Source organism: Pseudophryne corroboree, chromosome 4 (assembly GCF_028390025.1).
Source record: "Pseudophryne corroboree isolate aPseCor3 chromosome 4, aPseCor3.hap2, whole genome shotgun sequence".
Lineage (NCBI taxonomy): Eukaryota > Metazoa > Chordata > Amphibia > Anura > Myobatrachidae > Pseudophryne > Pseudophryne corroboree.
Genome location: NC_086447.1, coordinates 683,678,874 through 683,706,070, shown reverse-complemented (window position 1 = coordinate 683,706,070; position 27,197 = coordinate 683,678,874). Strand labels below are relative to the sequence as shown.

Here is a 27,197-nt window from a genome sequence, read left to right as displayed (position 1 = left end):
GGGGTACTGGCAGTACGGAAATGCATATATGCCTCAACAGCAGGTATTTACCAGTGCAGTTATACTGTGTTTTCTGAATAAAAGACACAATTTATCAGATATTGTTTACTGCCTTCTTGTTGATAAGCTTGAAAGGTGGTATCAAGTCCCACCCATAGGAGACATTTTGCCAGTCAACTGTAGTTATTCACTTGACAAAAACATACAACAACTTTTGGCCTAGGGGTGCCGTGACTACTGGACAGTCATTGATGGTGCCAACAACCATTTCCAGTTTTTAGCAATTAGTGATTTGGAGGCATTGCATATGTGTACTATAAGCTTATCTTGGTGTGAATTGACAGATCGAACTGGGGCACTCCGTAAGTCCACTGCCATATCATTCCATATAGATGTACCCAAAATCCTTGATAAAAGTGCCGACACCTATTTCCAAAATGCATGTATAATTGGGCATGTCCACCATATGTGGATAAATGTACCTTTTTCTCCACAATTTCTCCAGCATAAGTTTGAAGATGATGGAAAAGTAGTGTGAAGCCTGGATGGCACAAGATACCATTGTGTATATTTTGTGCTTCTCTAATGGCTATACTAATAAAAGCTCTGGCAATTCTAAATCTAATGGCGGACCAGTCCTCATCTTCAATGGGTTTGGGTGATCTACCTCCCAAGACAGTTTATGACTTTCTTGGTCTAGGGAATTAGGTGCCAAAATGGAGCGATAGATAACAGAGATGTTACCTTTTCGGCCTTCCTTCTATTTACAAAGGAAGACAATTTGAGACAGCATTCGAAGTTTACTAGAGGAAAGTTGAGCACTAACAAATCTGTATGAATTGATATTGGTAAGAATCAGGGACTGAATGTTTAGTTTGAAGATCAGAAAATGTTAATGGTGCAAATTGGCCTTTCACATTATTATTATTATTATTATCATCCTTTTTCTCCTGCAGGGCCCACAGGTTATCCACAGGATAACATTGGGGTATGAGGTAGCGACAGTGGATTGGCACCAAACGATCAAAGCTTTTGGCCTCCCAGAATGCAACTGGCCTGTCCCTATATCCCCATCTCCTGGCTCAGACAAATCAGTTTTTTGTTTGGTGCGGCAGGAGCCAGACCATGGACAATGGGCTGCTGGTTTTTAGCAGCCATAAGCTTTTTTATTTTATTTTTATAGTCTATTTTTTTTTTTTTTTTGCGATCTTCTTAAAAAGCATCTTACATGTACTTTAGAAAGAGTCGCTCCAACAACTCCCTGCCGGGTAGCGACAACGCTTACCCACGTGTACAGTAATGTTTCAGCGGGGGAGTCAGTGTAGGATGTACTAGCAAGTCCAGCAGACGTTACCAGGCTGTGGCCAGAGCACGGGGAGGAGGTAAGGCATCAGTTCCGCTTAGTAGGGGAAACGCGAGACACAGCCGCACTGTTTTGGGATGGAGACTACCGAACAGTTGCTGACGCGGCTGCCACCTCAGGTGCAGCAGCGCTAGGCCTCATGGATCATAGGTTCCAGGGGTAGTACGAGGCCGTGATCACTAGGGTTGATGTCAGGAGTGGGGAGTAAGGCGCTCCCTTGGTCACCCCTCCCCCCAGTTCAAGACCAGTTTCCTCCGAGTTTCCCACCATGAACTGAGTTCCCGCTTCCGTCTGAGATGCTGTGTATCTAAAAGGACCCAGTCGCAGCATAAGCGGCTGTATGACTGGTGTGTCGGTGTTCACTTGAGCGTCTGTGTTCACTGTAGGTTCACGGGACAATTGTGTACACTAATAGCGTCTGGATCCACTCAGCATTCACTACCGTATTGATCGATCCTGGAAACGGGGTGAAGTCTTCCTGTATCCCACTCTCCTGAGTCGGGTGATACAGCACTAAGGGGGTCATTCTGACCCGTTCGCACGCAGCGGTTGCGCATGCGTGGCGTGTGCATTGCACACGCGTGCCGTTGCCAGGCAACGGAGTGCCTAGCGTGGAGAAAACACACAGCGCTGGACGGAAAGAAGATTAACAGCGGAGAGGCGGTCCGGGGCAGTTACTCACCATTGGAGGCCGTTTTCGGGAAGAGGTAAGAAGAACGCAGGCGTGTCCAGTAGAATGGGGGGCGAATGCCTGACGTCAGGACCGGGACCTTCATCGCTGGATCCGTTGCACTGGGTAAGTAGCTGCAGGGCTGGTCTTGTTTTGCAGGAAAATTTTTAAGCTTAGCAGGGCTGCACAAGCGATCGCAGCCCTGCTATGCTAAAATACACTCCCCCATAGACGGGGATTAGTTGATCGCAGCAGCAGCAAAAAGTTGCTGGCTGCGATCAACTCGGAATGGCCCCTAAGTCTCTATCTACCTTTGAGTATGATTAGTTGGATAAGAACCTGATGCATATGAGTCTCTAAACTGTTGCTGCTGTTTGTTTCGCTGTGCGAGTTGAATATGTTTAAACTCCTATATAAGGTAATGCAGTAATATGTTTCTCCTACATACTTGAAATGTATCTGTAGTTGATTATGTGCTCATATTGCTTATTACACTAATGTATAACCTGTGACTGATTGCTAGTGTGATGGCTGATTTTACTATTTTTTTGTCAGTTTCTGTGTATTCCACTCCTCAATGCTGGTGCAAAGCAGGGAGGGACCGGATTGTCATTTAACAAATTTTACAGTGATTGCAGTCACAAATTGTGTAGTTAACACTGTACAGGTACTGTATGTGATTTATTTATCATGTCTAAGAGAGGCAGGGGTGAGGCGGATACACTCTCCACAGCAGCACCAACACTCATTTCATGTTTGTCCTGCAAAGCTGTGTTAACCTCTCAGGATCTGGTTTAAAATGAATTATGTGCAAATTGTTTTACCTTTCACCAAAGCCTCTTGTATATTCCGAGGCAGGCACAGGTTCAAGTTGAACCCCCATGGGCTACCTTTGCACAGATATTATCCAGTATAGCTGAGCGGATAATGCCAGCTCCTATACCAGGGATAGGTTACCCTATTAACCCTTACATGCAACATTCCACCTGGGGTTTATCACGTCCAGTACAGGAATCGGCAGCCTCTCAACAAAAACAGGATGAAAGGCCGGTGGTAAGTAAATCACATAGACATGAAACAACATCTTCACAGTCTACCTATGTTTCAGATGAGGACTCATCACACTCCGGGTCTGCATACAGAGACAAGGAGGAAGGCCTCAGCTCAGTAGACATACCTGAGCTAATTAGTGCTATAAAAGCAATTATATCCTTAGGCAGCAGAGCCTTTGTTAAAATCTAAGGCACCTGTGTTTAAACGTCCCAGAACAGTTAGGACTGAGTTTCCTTGGTCAGAACATCTGACGGAAATTATGCAAGAGGCTTGGGTTACACCCAGTAAGAAGTTTAGAATTCCAAATAAATGGAATTCCCATTATCCTCTTCCAGCTGGGGACTGTTTAAAAAGGGAGGTGGCTCCCAAAGTAGATACATTACCTCTGCCTTCAACATCAATTATGTCACGAGTAGGAAAATACAGTGTAGATGGTTTTCTAAAAACCATTTTCTTCTTGTCTGGGGCAATCATAAGACCAGCCATGGCTTCAACCTGGATGGCGAAAGCAGTGGTATCCTGGGCTGATGCATTGGAGGAGGATCTTTCATTCGCATCTAGAGAGCAAAAATCCCATATTGCACATATCAAGCAGGTGCCTATTTTTATGGCAGAAGCAGCCTTGGAATATGGCTACAATTGTCTCTCAGGCATCAGCCTCAGCAGTAGCAGCTCGCAGACTGGTTTGGCTACGTACATGGAAAGCTGACTCAGAATCCAAGAAGGTTCTGGAGTCTTTGCATTTTACTGGAGATATTCTTTTTGGTAAAGAATAAATAGTATTTTGTATTCAGAAGCAGACTCCAAGATAGTGAACTTTCCTTTCACACACAAATCCCAGCCTAGATTTCCAGCTTTTTGGCCCTTTCGGACTCAAGGAAAAGCAAACGAAAAGGGTTATGCCAGACAGTCTCAATCTAACAAGTCTGGTAAGACTAAAACGCATTGGGCTACCAAAGGGCTGGTTCCAAATCAGAAGATAAGCCATCAGCCTGATGGTGCGGGCCTCCACCTGGGGGACCCCAGAGTGGGAGGCCGACTTCTTCATTTTGCACAGATCTGGCAGCAGTCTACAACAGATGCCTGGGTATTTCACGGTTAGGCGTTTGCTTTCAAGAAACACCCTCCTCAAAGGCTTTTTGTACCAGCCCGTCTTCAGTGGAAACGGAGGCCAGGGCTTTGCAAGAGGCAGTTCAGAAGTTGCTTCAGTCAGGAGTGATAATTCCAGTTCCTCTAACACAATGAGGTCAAGGTTTTTATTCCAACCTGTTTCTAGTCCAGAAGCCAAATGGAACGTTCCGGCCCATACTCAATCTCAAAGTGCTGAACAAGTACATTTGGGTGCCTCGGTTTCATATGGAGACTTTACGTTCCATTATTTTGGACATGGAGCCGGAGAATTTTATGGTATCCCTGGATATCCAGGATGTTTACCTACATGTTCTTATAGCACTGTCCCATCAGCGCTATCTCAGTTTTGCTATCCTCCAGCAACATTTTCAGTTTCAGGCCCTACCATTTGGATTGGCCTCAGCTCACAGAGTATTCACCAAAATTATGGTGGTAATGGCATCTTATCTCCGTTGGCAGGGGATAAGGATTTTTCCATAACTTGACGATTTATTAATCCTGGCACAATCTCAGGAATTGCTTCAGTGTCATCTGCAAGAGACAATAGCTTGTTTGCAGAGACACGGTTGGCTCATAAATTGGGCAAAGTCGTCCCAACGGATGACTCACTTGGTGGCTGTGTTGGATTCTGGTTTTCAGAGAGTAATTTTACCTCTGAACAAACTATCCAAAATTTAGTCAAGGATTCAGGAGTTGCTACACAATCAAAGGGTATCCATTCACACAGCAAGGCGTGTGATGGGATTGATGGTGTCGACATTTGACACGGTGGAGTATGCTCAGTTCCACTCGAGGCCTCTGCAACGTTTGATCCTTTCCAAATGGAATGGTTTTCATCCGACAATAAAAACACAGACTATGGTCCTTCCTCTGGAAGTAAGGAGATCGTTAGCCTGGTGGCTACAGGCATCCCATCTGGACAAAGAGAAACCCTTTTGGATATCAGATTGGGAAATTCTGACAACGGATGCCAGCCTTCAGGGCTGGGGAGCGGTGTCAGGAAAGAGTTGTTTCCAGGGACAGTAGACCAAGGAAGAAAGTTGCCTGCCAATAAACATATTGGAACTTCGGGCCATATATATGGCACTTATTCAGGCAAAGGACATCCTTCAGGGGAAACCAGTCCAAATCCGCTCGGACAATGCAACGTCAGTAGTGTATCTCAACCATCAGGTAGGAACTCGCAGCCAAACCATAATGAAGGAGCTAAATCACATGTTAAAGTGGGCAGAACTTCATCATCCAGCCTTGTCCGCAGTGTTCATTCTGGGAGTCCTAAACTGGGAAGCGTATTTTCTCAGTCGACAGACCATTTATGCAAACGAATGGGCTTTACACCTCAAGGTCTTCCAAACTCTGGTAGACAAGTGGGGGTTACCAGAGATAGATCTCATGGCGTCCCATCAGAACAACAAAGTTCCCACATACGGGTCAAAATCAAAGGATCCCAGAGCAACCTTTGTGGATGCCCTTTCAATGAGATGGAACTTTCGTCTGGCCTATGTGTTTCCACCAATCGCCCTGTTACACAGGGTGATGCGAAAGGTGAAACAAGGAATGGGTGCCGTGATACTAATAGCCCCGGCTTGGCCCAGAAGACATTGGTACATAGATCTGCAGAGGATGTCGATGGATGCTCCATTCCTACTCCCTCAACGTCCAGATCTACTGTCTCAGCGTCTTTTCTACTACAAGCACCTGGATCAACTCTCTTTGACAGCGTGGGTTTTGAGACTTCAATCCTGAAAGCAAAAGGATTCTCACAACAAGTAATTCAAACAATGCTCAGAGCAAGGAAACCTTCCTCAGCTCGCATTTATCACCGAATATGGCAAGCCTATATTCAATGGTGCAGTTGACCCTAGGTCTATCAGAGTTTCCAGAGTCTTAGCATTCCTTCAGGCAGGAATGGACAAAAGTCTACGGGTGGCTTCCTTGAGAGTGCAAGTGTCAGCATTGATTGCATGGTTCCAAAAGAAAATTGCTAACCTACTGGATGTGCACACTTTTTTCCACGGAATGCTGCACATTCAACCTCCTTTTGTTCCTCCTACAGTGCCTAAAGGCCCTTCAAGTTGCCCCATTTGAACCACTAAAACGAGTTGATCTTAAATGGTTGACAGCTAAGGTTCCCTTTCTGCTGGCTATTGCTTCAGCTACAAGAGTTTCAGATTTAGTGGCATTGTTATGTCGCCCTCCTTTTCTGATTTTTTTTATCCAGATAGAGCGGTTCTCAGAACCAAATCTGGGTATCTTCCTGAGCTTGTGTTTAAATTCCACCTTAACAAAGAAACTGTAGTCCCGGCTTTCCAAGGGCCGGATCTTTCTGCGGGAGATGCATCATTCAACGTAGTCCGTGCCTTAAGGATCTACGTGGATCATACTAGTGCCAACAGAAAAACAGACACTCTCTTCGTTCTCTACGGATTTCAAAAGAGAGGATGGTCTGCTGATAAGCAGACACTGGCGAGGTGGCTTCGGATGACGATTTCAGAAGCATATTCTCAAGCTGATCGCCCTGTTCTGGCTAATGTCTCTGCTCACTCTACTCGTAAGGTAGGTCCATCATAGGCAGCACAACAGAACAAATATGTAAGGCAGCCACATGGTCTTCCATTAACACATTCATTAGACATTATGCCGTGGATTCCTTTGCCTCTCAGGGTGCTGAATTTGGGCAAAGGATTCTCCTGTCCAATCAGGAGCGTCCCCACCACTAAATTGCTTTGGGACATCCCAATGTTATCCTTCAGATAACCTGTGGACTCTGCAGGAGAAATAATCGTTATGGTAGACTTACTGTACCGTTGATAACTCTATTTCTCCTAAGTTCACAGGGATCCCACCCTGATGCAGATGATTTGAGGATCCTTTCACTTACTAACCTTCTTGTACGGGAGGGTTTGCATGTGTGTTCTTCTCACCTGAATAGTGCTCTCTATGATGCTCCTGCCTTGAGCTTTGGAAAACAACTGATTTGCCTGTGCCAGGAGCAGGGATATAAGGACGGCCCGTTGCAATCTGGGAGGCCGAAAAGCTTTGAACATTTGGTGCCAATCCGCTGTTGCTACCTGATATCCCAATGTTATCCTGTGGATCCTGTGGACTTAGGAGAAATAGAGTTATCAACGGTAAGTCTACCATAACGATTATATTTATATGGCATCACAAGGGTTCCGCAGCGCCCAGTTACAGAGTACGTAAACAAATAATCAAAACAGGAAAACAGCAACTTACAGATGAAGACAATATAGGACAAGTACCGGGTAAATAAACATAGCTACATCAGCAGATAACATTGAAATAAATATCAGGTGGCAGAAGACTACTGGATTTGGTGCAGTTGAAGAGTGTTAAAGTAAGAAATAGGATAAGCACATGAGGGAAAACGGCCCTACTCGTGAGAGCTTACATTCTAAAGGGGAGCAGTAGACAGACAGTGGTGACACAGATGGGGTACATAGAGAGCGTGGAACAGAGGGTTAGGATGAGATATGACTGGGTTTGGTGAAGAAATGGGTCTTGAGAGCCCGTTTGAAGTTTTGGAGAGCGGTGGAGAGTCTGAGGGGGAAAGGTAGGGACATGTTTAAACCTGTCAATAGTTATTATTTATTTATTAACAGTTTCTTATATAGCACAGCAAATTCTGTTGCAATTTATAACTGGACAAAATGATAAGACAAAACTGGGTAATAACACAACAACCATAGAGGTAGGAGGTCCCGGCTCGCAAGCTTACGATCTATGTCAATAGGTAACTTTTACCAGTAAGAGGCCATGGATCGAGAATTCTTTTTAATGCATACTTTCTAGTAAACAACAACTTAGTTAGATTAGTAGATTTGTAGACTGTGATATATGTACTATAGTTTGAATATACACGTTAACTCAGCAGCTGCTGACCTGTATTCAATACATCCCTCTGCAGAACTATTAAGTACTCTGCCTATACCTCAGTAGAACATTAATAAAGTGTTGACTTGTGTCTGCAGCATGGCATTTACAATGTGGAGGTCAGCTAATGACAATGTGGATGTCAGCTCTGAATCAGGCATTACAGTACATTGCAGTAAATGAATAATCTAGACTTAATTTTAAAATAAATATTGCTTACTTTACTATGAATAAAAATGCTGATTGCATATCATCATAGCATGTTTTTAAGTTGTTATAGGGCATATTTCCTATTACACCTTATGCTGTGGACCCGTGGGGGTATATTTACTAGAGTAAGGATTTTTAAAAGTGGAGATGTTGCCCATAGCAACCAGTCAGATTCTAGTTATTATCTTCTAGACCAGTGTATCCCAACCTCGGTCCTCAAGGCACACTAACAGTCCTGGTTTTAGTGATATCCAGGCTTGAGCACAGGTGACTTAATTAGTACCTCAGTTATTTTGATTTAACCATCTGTGCTGAAGCCTGGATATCACTAAAACCTGCACTGTTGGTGTGCCTTGAGGACCGTGGTTGGGAATGCCTGTTCTAGACGGTTCTAGATAAATAAGTAGAATCTGATTGATTGCAATGCGCAACATCTTCACTTCTAAAAACCCGCTCTTTTCTAAATATACCCCATGGAGTCTAATAGGCTAGTGGGAATATTTGGTAATCTCTTTTTCTTCTCCCTCTAACCTCACACAACTTCCAGAGTAGTATTTGGAAACTGTAATGGTATTGCTATGGTAGACTACATGCAGAAGACCGTTCTGTTAAACCTGGGTACAATTGAACTATATGGCTCCAATGATCCCTACCAGAGGCAGCCACGTTCTCCACGCAAAACACGACAGCCCTCAGGAGGTAAGGAGACTTGCTGCTTATTGCTAGAGCATGTGTATTTAGTTCACACAAATGTGCTCTTATAATTAGTACTTAAAGAATACAACATGCAAAATCTGCGATCTACTCAGCATGCACAGATATGGTATTCACTTATGCATGTGTGTTTCAGTCCACCTTTTGTGCTACAGATTATTAGATACATCCAGTTGTTTCATCCATCCGTTCTCACATTCACAGTGCTATGCATTGGCGTTCCTGGCGCGAAGTGGGTGTGTGGTCTCATGTTCACAATGTCACACCCCCTGGTCAGCCCCCAGCCTCTCCTAGCACTAATATGACCTCTGCTAGGTGACACCATCTAAGGGGTGACACCAAAGTAGAAGAGCAGCCCTCTATGTCACCCCTCAGATTGTGTTTCCTGGTGCAGTCCGAAACTACCCTAGTGACGCCACTAGTACAATATCAGATTGAAGAGGAATATATTTTGTTTGCTGTCATTAGCTAAATTTCAGTTTAATCTGTCTCTAACCATAGCATATTGTTGAAATGTAAATATAGTAGTTATTAACTAATAAGCAACTATTGGGGCAGATGTACTAAGTCAACTCCTAACTGTCATTTTTCAAACACATGCCCAGATTTATCAAGCCTTGGAGAGTGATAAATTTCAAGGTGATAAAATACCAGCCAATCAGCTCCTGTCATTTTTCAGACACGGCCTGTAACATGGCAGTTAGGAGCTTGGTGGTTTGTACTTTATACCCGTGCTATTTATCACTCCCCAAGGCTTGTTCTGTAACATGACAATTAGGAGTTGATTGGCTGGTACTTTATCTCTCTGCACTTTATTACATTCCAAGACTTAATACATCTCCCTCATTGTTTGTTGAGTTGTGTTAGGCCTTGTGTCAGCCTTTATCCATTTTGTGTGTGCCACTATGGATATTAAGAACCACAAAATTTGGCCTATTTACTGTTCTAGTATACTGTAAATCACCACTGACACCAGTGTACATATACACTCCGTTTCATTTTCAGCAAAATAACCACCATTTCCTTTCTTTTCTTATGCTACATAAACCTAGACTGTCAGCAGGTCACTATTAGTCTGACCACAGCACTAGGTTTCCTGTGGTATCACTACATCCCTTTAAAATGAAGTAGCTTCTCTTTTTATAGGAGAATGGCTCTGTGTCAGAAACGTTTCAGATCTGGAGGAAAGATCACCAGTACTTGTGAGCAGCATTGTGGAAATCTGAGTGATACTGTATGTACTGCAATTAGAGAACTCCGTGGCTTCTCCTGAATCACCGTACAGAGATGGCCATACAGTAGTGGAGGAAATGTATCAAGTCGTCTAGTGGGCAAGGGAGGAACTCCACATAGTACCCAGTCAGCGTCTACCTATCGTTTTATAGAATGTAATTGAAATATGCCAGCTAGATGCTAATTGGTTTCTATGGACAGCTTCTCCTCTTCTCCACCCACTCTTTAGGTTTGATAGGTTTCTCCCAGCTAAAAAACACAGTTTTTTAAAGAATGCTAAACCCCAAAATTGTAACTTTCAGTGCAATGTTAAGAGTTAACCTGATATTCCAGTGTAGCTCTGATAAAAGGTTATTACAGTCCCTCCCTATTCAGTTAGCTGACGCTCCTCCCACTTCCCTAATGTGATTTAATGCAGTTAAAAGAGCAGAGGCTGCAGTCATTTAATTTGCAGTGACATCTCTCTTTTGATTCAAACAATCCGCACAGAGTATTTAAGCAAAGCAAGTTGCCAAGCCATCACTCTATCCGCAGTGTTGCAGCAGCTGCCCCCTACCCAGAGATAAGGAGTTAGAGACTTCACTTAAAATATATTTAGTATAAACAAATAAGTTATGTAATGCATATTATCTAGCTACGTAATATGCCGTGTTTGCTTATACTGTATTAATCTCCAGCATGTAAAGGAACCTCTGTTCAGTTTAATACATTTGCAGTACCCAGACAGGTAAGTGGTTTTAACTATAAGGTATAGATAGGCTAGTGGGTCCCATCTGAAATCACTTGTGTTAAAAAAGTAATATGCAATACACAAAGGTTCATCTTGCAGTGAGGTATGTTATAGTGCACCTGTCACCTAGACACAAGCACTTTTATATTGTTTGCATATGCACATTTCTAGGGAATTAATGAGCTGCATTCAAGAACATTGATTCAGACCCCAGAATCCCTGCGCTGTGTGTGGGTGACAGGTACACTTTAGTGCAAATAATCATTTGGAATTATTTCCTAGAGCTACACTTGTGCATATAACGATCTGTGTCACTATGATTTATGACGGTCTTCTCCAGAGGATTTCTCAGTGAGTAGGTAAAATGTTTGCATATCTTTATGGTCTCTGTACAAGCGCATCTGTATTTCTGTTCCATCGCAGTATTTTTTTTGCTGTTTATTTTCCCTGTCCTCGTTTTCATTTTGCATTGTTTTTTTTCCATGTTCTTACATTGTATATAAGTAAAGATGACATTTATCCTTTGAGGTTTGTTTTCATGTTCCTCGTACTGTTCTGGTGTCTGTCTTTTCCTTTTTTCATCGCTTCACTAAGGTATGCTGACTGTGGCTTCTTGCATGTGCGGCCTTTCTAGCTTATATTCTGAGTCTGTGAAAAAACTCCGCTCTTCTCTCATAAGTAAGTCAATGAAATGTCATGAATTGCTGCTACTGTGTGTCTCACTTTGTGTCACCTGCATACTCTTTACCTTGAAAGGATAAAGGGTCGCACAAACTTTGTTTTAATCAAATTATATTCATATATTATTTCATGTCCTTTCCCTTTTGTTCAGTAACATAGATATATATCTTTTATGTTGGGAGGTGCTCCAAGGAATATGATAACTGTAGGAGGTCAGAAGAGAACAAAAAAAATTCCTTGTATTGGGCACACTCGGACTATAATATTTTCTTAAAGTCAAATATCCGTCATGATAGATGACCACAAATTCTAAAATGTAACTTTTATTAGAATGTTTAAAAACATAGGCGAAATATAGTGCATGTGAATAAAGTTGTGAAAATGGCTCCTATTAGGATTTAATTATACCACCAGTGTTTTAATTTTATTCCAAATCAGCAGTGTGCGCATCACTGACTATTCATACTACAGTGGTGACCCATCCTTAAAGTGTCTGCTACTGTTTGTTAGGGACTCATTATTCTTGGAATGATTATCCTTATACTGCTGCTCTCTAGATATGAGACATGTAATATTCAGGGTACTTTATTTCATGTGACAATATACCTTATTTGTTCAGCCATGCATCAACACCCATTATACACATATGTGACGTATTTATAAGATGTGTCACATTCCAATAGGTTTCTCAGTACACCTATTGTCATGAGAGCGGTTCTTTTATTATCAGACTCACAATGCTCTTATTCGGTGTAGTTAAATTCACATTTGTTACTTTGTATGTCTACACCAGTCACTTACACATGTGTGAGATGTAAATCATGAAATAAAGTACCCTGAATATTACATGTCTCATATCTAGAGAGCAGCAGTATAAGGATAATCATTCCAAGAATAATGAGTCCCTAACAAACAGTAGCAGACACTTTAAGGATGGGTCACCACTGTAGTATGAATAGTCAGTGATGCGCACACTGCTGATTTGGAATAAAATTAAAACACTGGTGGTATAATGAAATCCTAATAGGAGCCATCCTTGATAGATACAAAGGTATCAGTATCAGACATAAGGCAACCAGCATAGCTACAAATATTGCAACATTGTATAGACACTGGAGACAGTGAGGAAATATAACAGTAACCACAGTGGCTAAGCTTTTTAATTCACTTTAGTATTTTCACAACTTTATTCACATGCACTATATTTCGCCTATGTTTTTAAACATTCTAATAAAAGTTACATTTTAGAATTTGTGGTCATCTATCATGACGGATATTTGACTTTAAGAAAATATTATAGTCCGAGTGTGCCCAATACAATGAATTTTATTTATTTATTTTTTTTGTTCTCTTCTGACCTCCTACTCTTTACCTTGTACTGTTTGACTACAGTTTGGCAATGTCTCTTATACTGCTGAACTTGAAGGAAAGATCTGTTATACTTTGTATCACATAACGTTGGATTATTTGAATAGTGAGCTATGTCATTAGAAAATAGATTCCACAAGCTATATCTGTGATTAACAAATTATAATAGTGCATTCTGTGTTTTGCATAACAGCTGGTAACAGGTATAGGAATGTTATAAACTGTAATCAATGTAATGCATTAACAATATATTGTATCAGACTTTGGTGGAGATGCATCAATCCTTGGCGAGCGATAAAGTATCAACCAATCAGCTCCTGCCATTTTTCAAACACAGCCTGGAAAATTCCTGTTAGAAGGTGATTGGTTGGTATTTTATCTGTCTGCAAGTTTTAATACATCTCCCCCTCTATCCTATTCACTGTTAAAGGTTAACCAGGAGTGTAACTATGCTATGCAGCTACTATGGGGCCCAGTAGCGAGGAGGTGCGTAAGTTCATTGCAAACCATGCCAGGCATCCCCTTCTCTACACAGAGTATGTGTATGGGCCGGGTCAAACACAGTGGGGATTACTGTCACAGCAAAACTCCACTGCTCATTAGTTACACCCCCCAGCCCCCACCCCCGTGCATGCTCATAAGAACAGAGTAGGGGGCCTCCGGTGAGGTAAGTAGACTTGCATCAACCCCCACCACTGCCAAATTGTGCCATGTGGGCCAGTGATTGCAAGTTATGCCCTCTCTGGTAGTTTACACTTTCATTTCCACTTGCAGGTTAGAATTAGCTGATAGACGCCATGAAAACCTTTGTAGATTGAATAATGTTTACTTAATGTAACATGATGCAGCACATTGTTTTAATTCAACATTTATAATGTGTTGCATCATGTTACATTAAGTAAACATTACTCAGTCTCCAAAGGTTTTCATGGTGTCTATCAGCTAATTCTAATCCGCAAGTGGAAGAATAAATCCTGTGCCTTCATTTTAACAGAGATTGCTACCTCTCGGCTATAAGGCCATTTGTTAAAATTTAGTAAAATGTCCCATATGTGACACTGTAAAGAAATCTGTAGCTTAGCTATGCTTAGCTATGTTTTTCTTTTTTTTAGTTTTAAACATAGGTTGACAAGTTAAATTATAGCTTTTTCATAGGTCTTCCTAACTCTTAATTTGGAGTTAAGGGGAAGTATCAAGTAAGAATGGCCATAAGTGGGTTACTCATTGATGGTACCATTGATGGATAACCTTGATGGTGTTAAACCATCTGTAAGAGAACCATCAATGGTTTTACACATCAATGGTCACCCCTGTATTACTGTACAAAGAAATGGAGGCCACTCAGATCCAGGGGGCATGGTCTCTTGGGTGTCAGAGGGCAGGGCTAAGCTTCATGCCCCGACAGTTTGAGGGAAATAAAAAAAATCTGTAGCACTGAACCATCGATAGCGGGAAACCATCTGTTCTCCCCATCGATGGTAAAAGTATTCGACATCGGTCATAGACCATCAATGATTTAGAATCATCGATGGGCGATGGCCATCCCTATTATCAAGTAGAAGTGTACTTTACAAAACGGTGGTGGACTTGGCTTGTCCTGTACGTGACCTGTACATGACAACTACATTTTGTGATCCTGTGTTGGGTATAGAACTTTTTTTACCTAAAAAGTAAGCCTAGTTAGGCTCTTTGATAATACATACATCAAACTTCCTCATGTTAAGTTTTAATAAAAATTTATATATTAAAACTTGTACAAATGTCCTGTATGTTTAATTATAGAATGCATCTTGCTGGTATCCATGTTATATACAAGCTGTGTATAGGTATAGCTATTCTGAGGTCAGTTCTGTTGTATTGTATGTGTTTATATCCTACCACTGTACAGGAAAGTCCCAATGTGATTGGCTCTTCCTGCTTACATCGCAGTCAGGAAGTTTGTCCCTAATGCCAATAATGTTGGGAGGGATGTTTCACACATTCCTCCACACAGAAAAAGACCCTAGCAAAAAAATATTCAGGCCTAGTATTAAATCAATAGCTACAAATTAAAAGCAGCATAGTAGTAATTTTTAAATAATCAAATGAACTATTTTGACATTTTGGGGTAGTTTTTCTCACCCGTGAGTCAGCCTGGCAGCAGCCACACGTTACAACAAGCTGAACTCACACCAAACTGGGGCTGCGAGCACTTGAGTGAATTTGCATTTTATTGGATTGACCCCTTAGTATTTTAATGATGGGAAATAGCCAGGGGCGTATTTAGCGATGAAGGCCCCACTAGGCACAACAGTAACAGCCATTGCTTGATTATAAGCCCTCATTTGATGATAGCTAATTTTTATTTTTTATTATGTACACACATTTACTAAGTAGGACAGCTTACAGGGGCAGTATGTGCATGTCCTACCCATTTACACTCCATTCAAGATGGCATATGGTACAGTACAACGGAAATATTATGCAGTTGCTGGTACGTTTCGGTCTACAGTACCAACACATGTATCCAAGTGCCTCCCCCCAACAAGTGCCACCCCTAGGCACGTGCCTCAAGTTCCTATTGGGAAATTCACCACTGGAAAAAGCTTGTCATCATTGTTTATAGTAAGTCACAGATCCATATCTCCTATCAATGTTACGTATATGGTATATATGACTGCAAACAACATAATATGAATACAGTGAATATGATAAGAAATACATAAATATAGTTATGTATAATTACTCATACACAGATAATAATGAGCTGCAGTAGCAGCTAGTATAAGAGCTTACAGTTTCCTAAAACATTCTAATTTGCTTCAGTCGCCTGGCCAAGTTATGTTTCCTCTAGGTAACTTCAATTGGGATACAAACCCTTAGTCAACAGTCACTATGTCAGAAGTGAATATACCAGCGGTAAAGTGCTGATGGTATAATACCAAGACTATTGTAATGTTACTAAAAATAAGATTTTAAACCTACCGGTAAATCTATTTCTCCTAGTCCGTAGAGGATGCTGGGGACTCCGTAAGGACCATGGGGTATAGACGGGCTCCGCAGGAGATAGGGCACCTAAAAAGAACTTTGACTATGGGTGTGCACTGGCTCCTCCCTCTATGCCCCTCCTCCAGACCTCAGTTAGAGAACTGTGCCCAGAGGAGATGGACAATACAAGGCAGGATTTAGAAATCCAAGGGCAAGATTCATACCAGCCCACACCAATCATACCATGTAACCTGGATCATACATAACCAGTTAACCATATGAACAACAACAGTAACGGTCCAAGACCGATTTCAACTGTAACATAACCCTTATGTAAGCAACAACTATATACAAGTCTTGCAGAGTTTCTGCACTGGGACGGGCGCCCTGCATCCTCTACGGACTAGGAGAAATAGATTTACCGGTAGGTTTAAAATCTTATTTTCTCTTACGTCCTAGAGGATGCTGGGGACTCCGTAAGGACCATGGGGTTTATACCAAAGCATCCAATCGGGCGGGAGAGTGCGTATGACTCTGCAGCACCGACTGAGCAAACGCTAGGTCCTCATAAGCCAGGGTATCAAACTTGTAGAATTTAGCAAAAGTGTTTGACCCCGACCAAGTCGCCGCTCTGCAAAGTTGTAATGCCGAGACGCCTCGGGCAGCCGCCCAAGAAGAGCCCACCTTCCTAGTGGAATGGGCCTTAACCGAATTTGGTACCGGCAATCCAGCCGTAGAGTGAGCCTGCTGAATCGTATTACAGATCCAGCGAGCAATAGTCTGCTTCGAAGCAGGTGCGCCAATCTTATTGGCCGCATACAGGACAAACAGAGCCTCTGTTTTCCTAATTCTAGCCGTTCTGGCTACATAAATCTTTAAGGCCCTGACTACGTCCATGGATCTCGAATCCTCCAGGTCACTTGTAGCCACAGGCACCACAATAGGTTGATTCACATGGAATGAAGAAACCGCCTTCGGCAAAAATTGCGGACGTGTCCTCAATTCAGCTCGATCCACATGAAAATTCAAGTAGGGGCTTTTGTGTGACAAAGCCGCCAATTCTGATACTCGCCTTGCTGATGCCAAGGCCAACAACATGACCACCTTCCAAGTAAGAAATTTCAACTCAACCTTGTTAAGCGGTTCAAACCAGTGTGATTTTAGGAACTGCAACACCACGTTGAGGTGCCACTGGAGGCACAAAAGGAGGCTGGATGTGTAGCACTCCCTTCACAAACGTCTGGACTTCTGGAAGAGAAGCCAATTCCTTCTGAAAGAAAATCGAGAGGGCCGAAATCTGAACCTTAACAGAGCCTAATTTCAGGCCCATATCCACTCCTGTCCGTAGGAAGTGGAGAAAACGACCCAGATGAAAATCTTCCGTAGGTGCATTCTTGGTCTCACACCAAGACACAAACTTTCGCCAGACACGGTGATAATGCTTAACCGTCACCTCCTTCCTAGCCTTTATTAAGGTAGGGTTGACCTCTTCCGGAATCCCCTTTTTCGCTAGGATTCGGCGTTCAACCGCCATGCCGTCAAACGTAACCGCGGTAAGTCCTGAAATACACAGGGCCCCTGTTGCAACAGGTCTTCCCTCAGAGGAAGAGGCCAGGGATCTCCTGTGAGCATCTCTTGTAGATCTGAGTACCAGGCCCTTCGAGGCCAGTCTGGGACAACGAGTATCGTCTGTACTCTTCTTTGCCTTATGATCCTCAACACTTTTGTGATGAGAGGAAGAGGAGGAAACACGTAGACCGATTTGAACACCCACGGTGTTATCAGAGCGTCTACTGCCACTGCCTGGGGGTCCCGAGACCTGGCACAATACTTTCGAAGCTTTTTGTTGAGGCGTGACGCCATCATGTCTATTTGAGGAGTTCCCCAAAGACGTGTTATGTCTGTAAAGACTTCTTGATGAAGTCCCCACTCTCCTGGATGAAGATAGTGTCTGCTGAGGAAGTCTGCTTCCCAGTTGTCCACTCCCGGAATGAAGACAGCCGACAGAGCGCTTACATGATTTTCCGCCCAGCGAAGAATCCTGGTGGCTTCCGCCATCGCGACTCTGCTTCTTGTCCCGCCTTGGCGGTTCACATGAGCCACTGCTGTGACATTGTCTGATTGAATCAGAACCGGTAGGTTTCGAAGAAGACTCTCCGCTTGTCGAAGGCCGTTGTAAATTGCCCTGAGTTCCAACACATTGATATGTAGACAGGACTCCTGGTCTGACCAAAGTCCCTGAAAATTTTTTCCCTGTGTGACCGCTCCCCATCCTCGGAGGCTCGCGTCCGTGGTAACCAGGATCCAGTCCTGAATTCCGAACCGGCGACCCTCCAGCAGGTGAGCACTTTGCAACCACCACAGGAGAGACACTCTGGCCCCTGGGGACAGAGTTATTTTCCGATGTAAGTGCAGATGGGACCCGGACCACTTGTCCAGAAGGTCCCATTGAAAAGTCCTTGCATGGAACCTTCCGAAGGGAATGGCCTCGTAGGCCGCCACCATTTTTCCCAGAACTCGAGTGCATTGGTGAACTGACACCCTTTTCGGTTTTAGCAGGTCTCTGACCATGTTCTGGATGTCCTGGGCTTTCTCTATTGGGAGGAAGACCTTCATTTGTTCCGTATCCAGTATCATACCTAGGAACGGCAGTCGAGTTGTCGGAATCAACTGTGACTTCGGTAGATTTAAAATCCAACCGTGTTGCTGGAGCACTCTCAGAGAGAGCTCCACACTGCTCAGCAATTTCTCCCTTGATCTCGCTTTTATCAGGAGATCGTCCAAGTATGGGATAATTGTGACTCCCTGCTTGCGCAGGACCACCATCATTTCCACCATTATCTTGGTGAAAATCCTCGGGGCCGTGGAAAGTCCAAACGGCAACGTCTAAAATTGGTAATGACAATCCTGTACAGCGAATCTCAGGTATTCCTGATGGGGGGCATATATGGGGACATGAAGGTACGCATCCTTTATGTCCATAAACTCCCCCTCCTCCATGTTGGCTATTATCGCTCTGAGTGATTCCATTTTGAATTTGAATCTTTTTATGTACAGGTTTAGGGATTTCAGATTCAAAATAGGTCTGACCGAACCGTCCGGTTTCGGGACCACAAATAGGGTTGAGTAGTAACCTCGTCCCTGCTGGTGCAGGGGAACCTTGATTATCACTTGCTGTATACACAGCGTTTGAATTGCAGCTAACACTACATCCCTATCCGATGTGGAAGCTGGTAGGGCCGATCTGAAAAATCGGCGCGGGGGCACCTCCTCGAATTCCAGTTTGTACCCCTGGGAAACTATTTCCAACACCCAGGGATTTAGGTCTGATCTGATCCAGGCCTGACTGAAAAGTCGAAGACGTGCCCCCACCGGTACGGACTCCCTCAGGGGAGCCCCAGCGTCATGCTGTGGGTTTTGGAGCAGCCGGGGAGGACTTTTGGTCCTGGGCACCTGCCGAAGCAGGTGCTCTTTTGCCTCTGCCCTTACCTGTTGGGGAATATATGGTAAAAAATTTGATTTACCTGCTGTAGCTGTGGAAACCAGGTCCGTCAGCCCATCCCCAAACAATACCTCACCCTTATAGGGTAGTACTTCCATATGTTTTTTGGAATCCGCATCACCCGTCCATTGGCGAGTCCATACGGATCTTCTCACCGAGATACACATGGCATTGGCCCTAGAAGCTAGCAGTCCAATGTCCCTTTGAGCATCCCTCATAAATAAGACTGCGACTTTAATATGGGCTAGAGTTAAGAATATAGTATCCTTATCCATATTATCAAATTGATCTGTCAGCTCATCTGTCCAAGCTGCAATTGCGCTACACACCCATGCCGACGCAATTGTCGGTCTTAGCACAGCACCCGTATGAGAATAAATACACTTTAAGGTAGTTTCTTGCCTGCGATCTGCAGGGTCCTTAAGGGCCGCTGTGTCAGGAGACGGTAGCGCCACTTTCTTGGACAAGCGCGTCAGGGCATTGTCCACAGTGGGGGGGTGATTCCCAAATCTCCCTGTCCTGCTTAGGGAAGGGGTATGCCATATAAATTCTTTTGGGGATATGCGGTCTCTTTTCCGGAGTCTCCCAAGCTTTTCCAAAGAAATCATTTAATTCATGAGATGTGGGAAAATTAATAATCTGTTTCTTTTCCTTAAACATGTGTACCCTTGTGTCGGGAACCGAGGGTTCATCCTCAATATGCAACACATCCCTTATTGCCACAATCATATACTGAATGGTTTTAGTCACCCTAGGGTGCAATTTTACTTCGTCATAGTCGACACTGGAATCAGAATCTGTGTCGGTAGTAGTGTCTTGTGTTAAGGGACACTTTTGAGACCCCGACGGGCCCTGTGAGTCGGTCCAATCCGAGGATTGACCCGCTGATGTCCCCCCTAATTCAGCCTTATCAAGCCTTTTATGTAAAGATGCCACACTTGCATTCAACATATGCCACATGTCCATCCATTCCGGAGTCGGCACAACTGACGGGGACACACCACTCATTTGCTCCACCTCCTCCTTGGAGAAGCCTTCCGCTTCAGACATGTCGACATCACGTACCGACACCCCACACACACAGGGATTAACCTACAAGGGGACAAAACCCCAACCAGGCCCTTAGGAGAGACAGAGAGAGAGTATGCCAGCACACACCCAGCGCTTAATAACACTGTGGAAAAATATGACCAGATAGCGCCTTTTTTATATAATAATATTCCAATTCCCACTCACTGCGTCGCCAATGTGCCCCCCTCCTCTTTTTTCCAGCCTGTGAAGGTCAGCAGGGGAGAGACCAGGGAGCCAGCGTTCAGCATGCAGCCTCTGTGGAGAAAATGGCGCTGGTTAGTGCTGAGGATCAAGCCCCACCCACCCGACAGCGGGCTTCGGTCCCAGTGCTTTTTTTATTAAAATGGCGGGGGATTCTTGGATTTACTGCCTCCGCAGCCTAATCCATCTTAACATGCCCAGAAGTGAGGAATATTGCTGCCCAGGGCGCCCCCCCCCCCCCCAGCGCCCTGCACCCTTCAGTGCTGCTCTGTGTGTGTATAGTGGGAGCAATGGCGCGCAGCTTACCGCTGCGCGCCTTACCTCATGAAGATCTGATGTCTTCTGCCGCCTGATGTCTTCTGCCTTCTCATATTAACCCGGCTTCTATCTTCGTCATCTGTGAGGAGGACGGCGGCGCGGCTCCGGGACGAACCCCAGGTGAGACCTGTGTTCCGACACCCTCTGGAGCTAATGGTGTCCAGTAGCCTAGAAACAGAGCCCAACCGTAAAGCCAGCCCTGCTTCTCTCTCCTCAGTCCCAATGCAGGGAGCCTGTTGCCAACAGGACTCCCTGAAAATAAAAAACCTAACAAAATTCTTTTAAAACAGAAAACTCTGGAGAGCTCTCTGCAGTGTACCCTTTCTCCTCTGGGCACAGAATCTAACTGATGTCTGGAGGAGGGGCATAGAGGGAGGAGCCAGTGCACACCCATAGTCAAAGTTCTTTTTAGGTGCCCTATATCCTGCGGAGCCCGTCTATACCCCATGGTCCTTACGGAGTCCCCAGCATCCTCTAGGACGTAAGAGAAAGAATTTTAACTATGTCAGTACGCAGTAGTATAACTGTACCATGATCGTAAGGCTAGGGGATGGTATCTGAATCCTGGCGGTCGAGATCCCAATGGTCAGAACGCAGACAGCAGCATCCTGACGTTCCCAATCCTGACGGTTCTCCCTCTGCATTAAGCGGTCACCTCCGGCAATGGGTTTCACATAACAAGAGCTTCCCCATGCCTATTTAACAAGGACCACTGCTGCTGCAGTCCTTCTTTTGCCCTCACCATTTCAGGTTGGAGATAGCAGGAGATAACAATAGCTGAAAAGGCCTTTTATTGTAAGGGAAATATATGAAAATATTTCTCACTTTTTTATATATATATATATATATATATATAAAAAATAGTTTCATTTATTTATTTTTTCTCCATAAGTGGAATAAGAGGCCCAAGTGTGGGCATGCAGGAACTGGAAAACAGGGTCGCGCATGTCCATTTGCCCCAACACTTGCATGGCAAAACATTAAGACTTGTCAGCCAGTCGGCGAAGTATTATTCAGCTGCTCAAACAAAGTGTATTGGTAATTTGTGGTGATAATGGATTTCCTATCGCTGTGATAAATGGTGACAGAAAATCTACGTTATTGCTGTAAATGTATAAATATAAGTCTCTCTATGGAAATCTCTGTATTCGTTTTAACAACTGTTTGAAACCAAAAGATACCTGTGTTATAAAATTTTAAAGTATCTGCCAGTGTACAGTAGCTCAGAGGTTACTAACCTTTGTTTAGGCTAAGACCCAGGGTAGCAGCTGTGTGGCTCATGGTACAGTTTTGAATAATATACAGTACTATAACGACTAATTTGGACATTTGGTAGATATAGGTACTTGTTCAAAAATACTAACCTATTAAAACAATTATATACAGTACCTAAAAAGGTGCCCAACAGTGAAGTACCTTTGAAAATCAGGACTGCAGCCCTTTTGGTATGAGGTCTGGCACGTATATTTTACATAATAAACAAGTGGTGTAACAAAGACAGCTACCACCTTCTTAGTAAAGGGGGGGAACATAATTTGTTTTTTGGTATAAGTAACATGGTTAATTTTTGAATGTAATTATATTACTGGTTATTGTATATAAGCCCTAAAAAAAATTTCCTCTGAAAATAATTTGTTGTTTTGGAAAAAACAACAACCCACAATGACCCACCATAAACATACATATTGGCAATCCATTTTTGGACTCTGACCCGTAAGGTGGCGTACCCTGGTATGCGTTTTCTTTAGGCACGTCTGGAATCAAAACTGACATTTGGAACTAGTGTACTGTAATTACCTATTTATGAGGTAGCAGGTTTGAAATGTAAAAACAAATCTTGGTGGATTAAGCTTATTCTAGCTATGAAATAAACATGATCCTTTTACAGCACCATCTGTGAAGAGTATTGCTGTGGAGTTTCCTGACTTGTGCAGTGTAGTAATCAGTCTTTGTGTATTGTGTTTCAGCAGGTCTTAGTGACATTAACGAGAGCACGACTGCCTCAGAGGATCGTTGCAAATCCCCCACCTCAGGTAAACATGTGTGCATGGCCTTTTGTTTTAATAGGCATGTATTCTAATTCCACTAACAGTGTAAGATAACATACCTATATACTGTTTACCCTGTACTTGTCCTATACTGTCATCAACTGTAAGTTGCTGTTTTCCTGTTTGATTATTTGTTTATGTACTCTGTAATTGGGCGCTGCGGAACCCTTGTTGCGCCATATAAATAAAGGATGATAATAATAATAATAATACTGTGGACTGCTGAACGTAAAAACAAAGGAAGCAGTAGCAATTTAGTAAATAGTTTTTCACCATTACACTGCAGGCCAGAAATCAAAACCACTGACATCTCCACAGATACACATTTTGTAGTAACCATGCTTGCCAAATCAAAAGCGGATACAATGAATATAACGTAACTTTGCCTTATGCAGGGGCGCTGAGGGTGTGTGAGGGTTTGCAAGTACTAATTGCTGTGGCCTGGGATTTTTGGAGGGCCCCAGCAGGGGCCTGCCCTGGTCAGCTGCTAAGGGTGACATTATTCCCCTTTGTAGCGCTGCTGAGGGGGACAAATGCCCCCCTGTGTGGCCGCTGGAACCTCTAAGCAGCACCAGCAAAACTATATTAACATCTTTTGAGCGGCAAGACCACACCACCCTCAGTATCCCGGGCACTATCCGCTCTCTATGGCACTGGCTTTATATCCTTGCTAGCAAGTATATAAATTCAGCCTACCACAGCCTTAAAAGGGCTGCCATTATAAGTGTCCTTTTGGATAAATGAAGCACCATATTCTTTATTTGCTGTAGCCAATAGATTCCATAGGGCGTATTTAATAGGGTCCAAGTTTGCCAGAGGTGCCAAATGCCGTCCAACCGCTGACCTTTTTTTTAAACCAGCAATCATTGACAACACAAACCCATACCTTATAAACGATTGCCACTCTAAAAAAAGGTCCGAGATCGACCGGCATCCTGCACTTCCAGCAAACTCGGACCCTATTACATATGCCAATATCTATGTTTTTTTATTATATTGTATAAAGTAATCTTTCATTAATAATGTGTAGCCCCTCCCATTAAGTCAAACTGTGACTGAAAAGGAATGGTCACGGGAACTAGGTTAATTATGATACATTTGGAGGGCACTGAATTAAACATTAAGTACAATTGAGAACTTTGCAAAATTTAAAGACGATCTACTTACCAATAATTCACTCTCATTAGTTAGTGACCCCTGTCATGTTTTAACGCAGAAAGGAGGATCACAAATTATATGTGATCTAAGGTGTGGTGATTACCTGCAGAAATAATCACCAATAATGTTTTCAAGTGACTGTATATGTATAAATTTGTGTTCTTTCAGCTTAGATGTGACAAAATGGCTGGCAGGCGATGTCCTGCATTTGACCTCCATGCATCTAGGCTGGGGGAGATCTACAGACCCTAAAGTTAGGGATGAAAGCAATGACCAGACCAGAGGTTATAAATACTGATAAGAGGGAGATGTACGGATCAATCACCTGATGGAAAATAAAGGAATTCCACATGTTTAGATGACTAAAGCCACTAAATCTCCTGTATAGTCATAAAACCATCCAGGGGTGACAAGTCACAGATCCTCACTCTCTTTGAAAGAGATTCCAATTCTTTGGGCTACACCCTCTCCCCCCTGCCTGTTGCCAAGCACCAACAGTATGTGGAAATGGTTTATGTTTAGTGTCCAGCAGAGAAGTGGTTAAAAATCCCAAGGGTGGGGGGCTGCTGCAGCTCAGGGCTATATCTGTCCCCCTCACTGGGACAGAGGGGGCATTTCTTGGGGACTCAACTACTGTATATGTTGGAAATGACCAGGGTTATTCTGTGAAACTCCCACACAACAAAACCACCTAAGTTTGTTTGAGTAAGTGAGTTAGGTTTTCTGTATTTTTATTTCTTTTCTTGGTTTTGAGATTACTGTACTCTGTGTGTTTTTAAAATATTCTTAATAATCTTTGTAACACCTTTTTGTAACTAAAGCTCTGACATATTCTTGTAATTAAACATCTAATTTTTAGTTCTGATTCTGTAATTCTTGTGAACGAAGGCCTCGTGTGGCCCATGTCTACCTACTTTTCTAAGTATTGCAGTGTGTGTGTGTGACAGGTAGAAGCGAAGACTACCTTGCGTTTAGGTGCTAATTTCCTCTTGCTGGTGGCAGCTAAGGTGTTTGATTAATCCTGTGTGTCAAAAGTGACCCCCACATCGCATGTGGTAATTCTCAAAGTGGCTAATTTGTAGAATTGGCCAGCAGCGTCGTGACAAAGTGGTGGCAAGCGGTGGGATGATATTTGTTTGTTTTTTTGCTAAGAACTTAAGTAAATGTGGTAATAATTCCGTGAGCGGAAAACCCAATTCACGAGAATCAGAACCCAGAGCTTTACTATAATTTTAAAATCCACACAGTGGGGGAGATTCAAATGTCTGAAAAGTCAGTTGGGAGTCTGTTTTTCCCTATCTAATAGACAGGAAAAAACAGACACCCAACCGACTTTTCAAACATTTGAATCTCCCCCCGGTGAGTGGCAATCTCTGTTCCCCTTCCCTTCTCTTGTTTTTCTTTTCTATTATTTTATTTTGGCGAAAATTAGATCAAAGATGACTAAGTCTAAGCATCTGATGAAGAATGATGGCAAACCTGTGCGTGAGAATAGTGCATCGGCCTGGGCTGCTGAGACAGTAGGAGATGTATTGCGTACTGGACTGTTATGTACTGTGGGAAGTAATAGTGCCATACTGATTTCTGATGTGGACTCGGTTATCAATGTGAGGCCTGTGCATATGGCCTTATATAAATATCTGCTGGGAAAGATACAGAGCATCATGATGGCTGCAAACCTGTGCGTGGGAATGATGCATCGGCCTGGGTTGCTGTGACAGTAGCAGATGTATTGCATACTGGACTATTAGTTACTGCGGGAACCAATAGTGCGACGCTGGATTCTGATGTGGACTCTTATCGATGTGAGGCCTGTTGTGGCTGCCTCAAATGTGGATCTTATGCCTCCGTTCCTGGAAACTGTCGGAGCTGCGTGCTGGGCGGGGAGAAAGTGTTCCAGTGCATGAGAGGAGAGAGAGATAGAGCCTGCCATTGCTGCACACCTGGTGCAGAGGGATAGTTCTATGGCAGAAAAGAGTTCTGCAAACTGACTAGCTGAGAGAGAATGTAAGCTACAAATGGCATTGTGACAAAAAAGTGATTGCTCGCGACACCAAGAGACCAGGGAGGTAACCGTTAAACCTTGCATGAAACAAGTCCCTAGTATGACTGACTATAGGAACTTGGACAGTACAACAGATACCAGACCGAGGTCTGATACCCCTACCAGTACCAAGGAGATGGCAGAAATTGCTGCAGCCAGGAAGGCTGCAGGGCAACCATCCGAGACGGCGTCAGAAGAGCAATGGGGGTATGCTGCGCAGACCCAGATGACCGGTTTTCCAGGATGAGTACGGATGAGCTAATTAAAGAATGTCAGCTGCAAGGAATCTCCTGCCACAACACTTCCCGCAGGGAGATGATCACGCAGCTCGCCTATGCACAGGAAGAAGAGGACAACGACTTCAGCCAGTATTGTGCAGAGTTTCTCATCTGGGGTCCCAATGCAAGTCCTGCGACACTACTGAGAGAACTGGTGGACTATTTTCAATTAGCGCAGCGAGGCCTATGATTTAGGAAAGCTCGCTACCCCATTTTGGAAAGATCAGTGCCGCCGGGTAGATGCTGAAAGGCATCACCTACAACAGCTTCAGTTACCCGCTTTGGAAATAAAGGCCCAGCCTACAGGGGTGCCCCATGAGGAAAAGGTACCCCTTCCTGCTACAGTCGTTGTGGAACTGGCTCCTGAGACATTGCATTATAAGGCCCAGTTTAAACTGCTGGGAGAAGCTGAGGAGGTGAGCAGCATTCTCCCACCAGATGCCCAAGATTTGTTGCTGGAGGAGGCTGACTGTGAAGTGAAAATACGCATTGTCGATAAGAGAGGTGGGAGTGTCGGATATTATTCCAAAGCATGTGTTCGGGGGGACTGACTTTGGACAATT

The 27,197-nt window shown here is 43.6% G+C and overlaps 1 protein-coding gene across 2 annotated transcripts in view; it reads left to right on the top strand.

The window, feature by feature from the left end:
• Positions 1-27,197, top strand: part of STXBP5 (syntaxin binding protein 5) — a 698,920-nt gene that overhangs the window by 586,054 nt on the left and 85,669 nt on the right. For both annotated transcript variants that reach the window (XM_063917879.1, XM_063917878.1), the window contains exons 18-19: positions 8,869-9,020; positions 23,074-23,139. In XM_063917879.1, the coding sequence (XP_063773949.1) occupies positions 8,869-9,020; positions 23,074-23,139 (218 nt within the window). The remainder of the gene's footprint in view (positions 1-8,868; positions 9,021-23,073; positions 23,140-27,197) is intronic.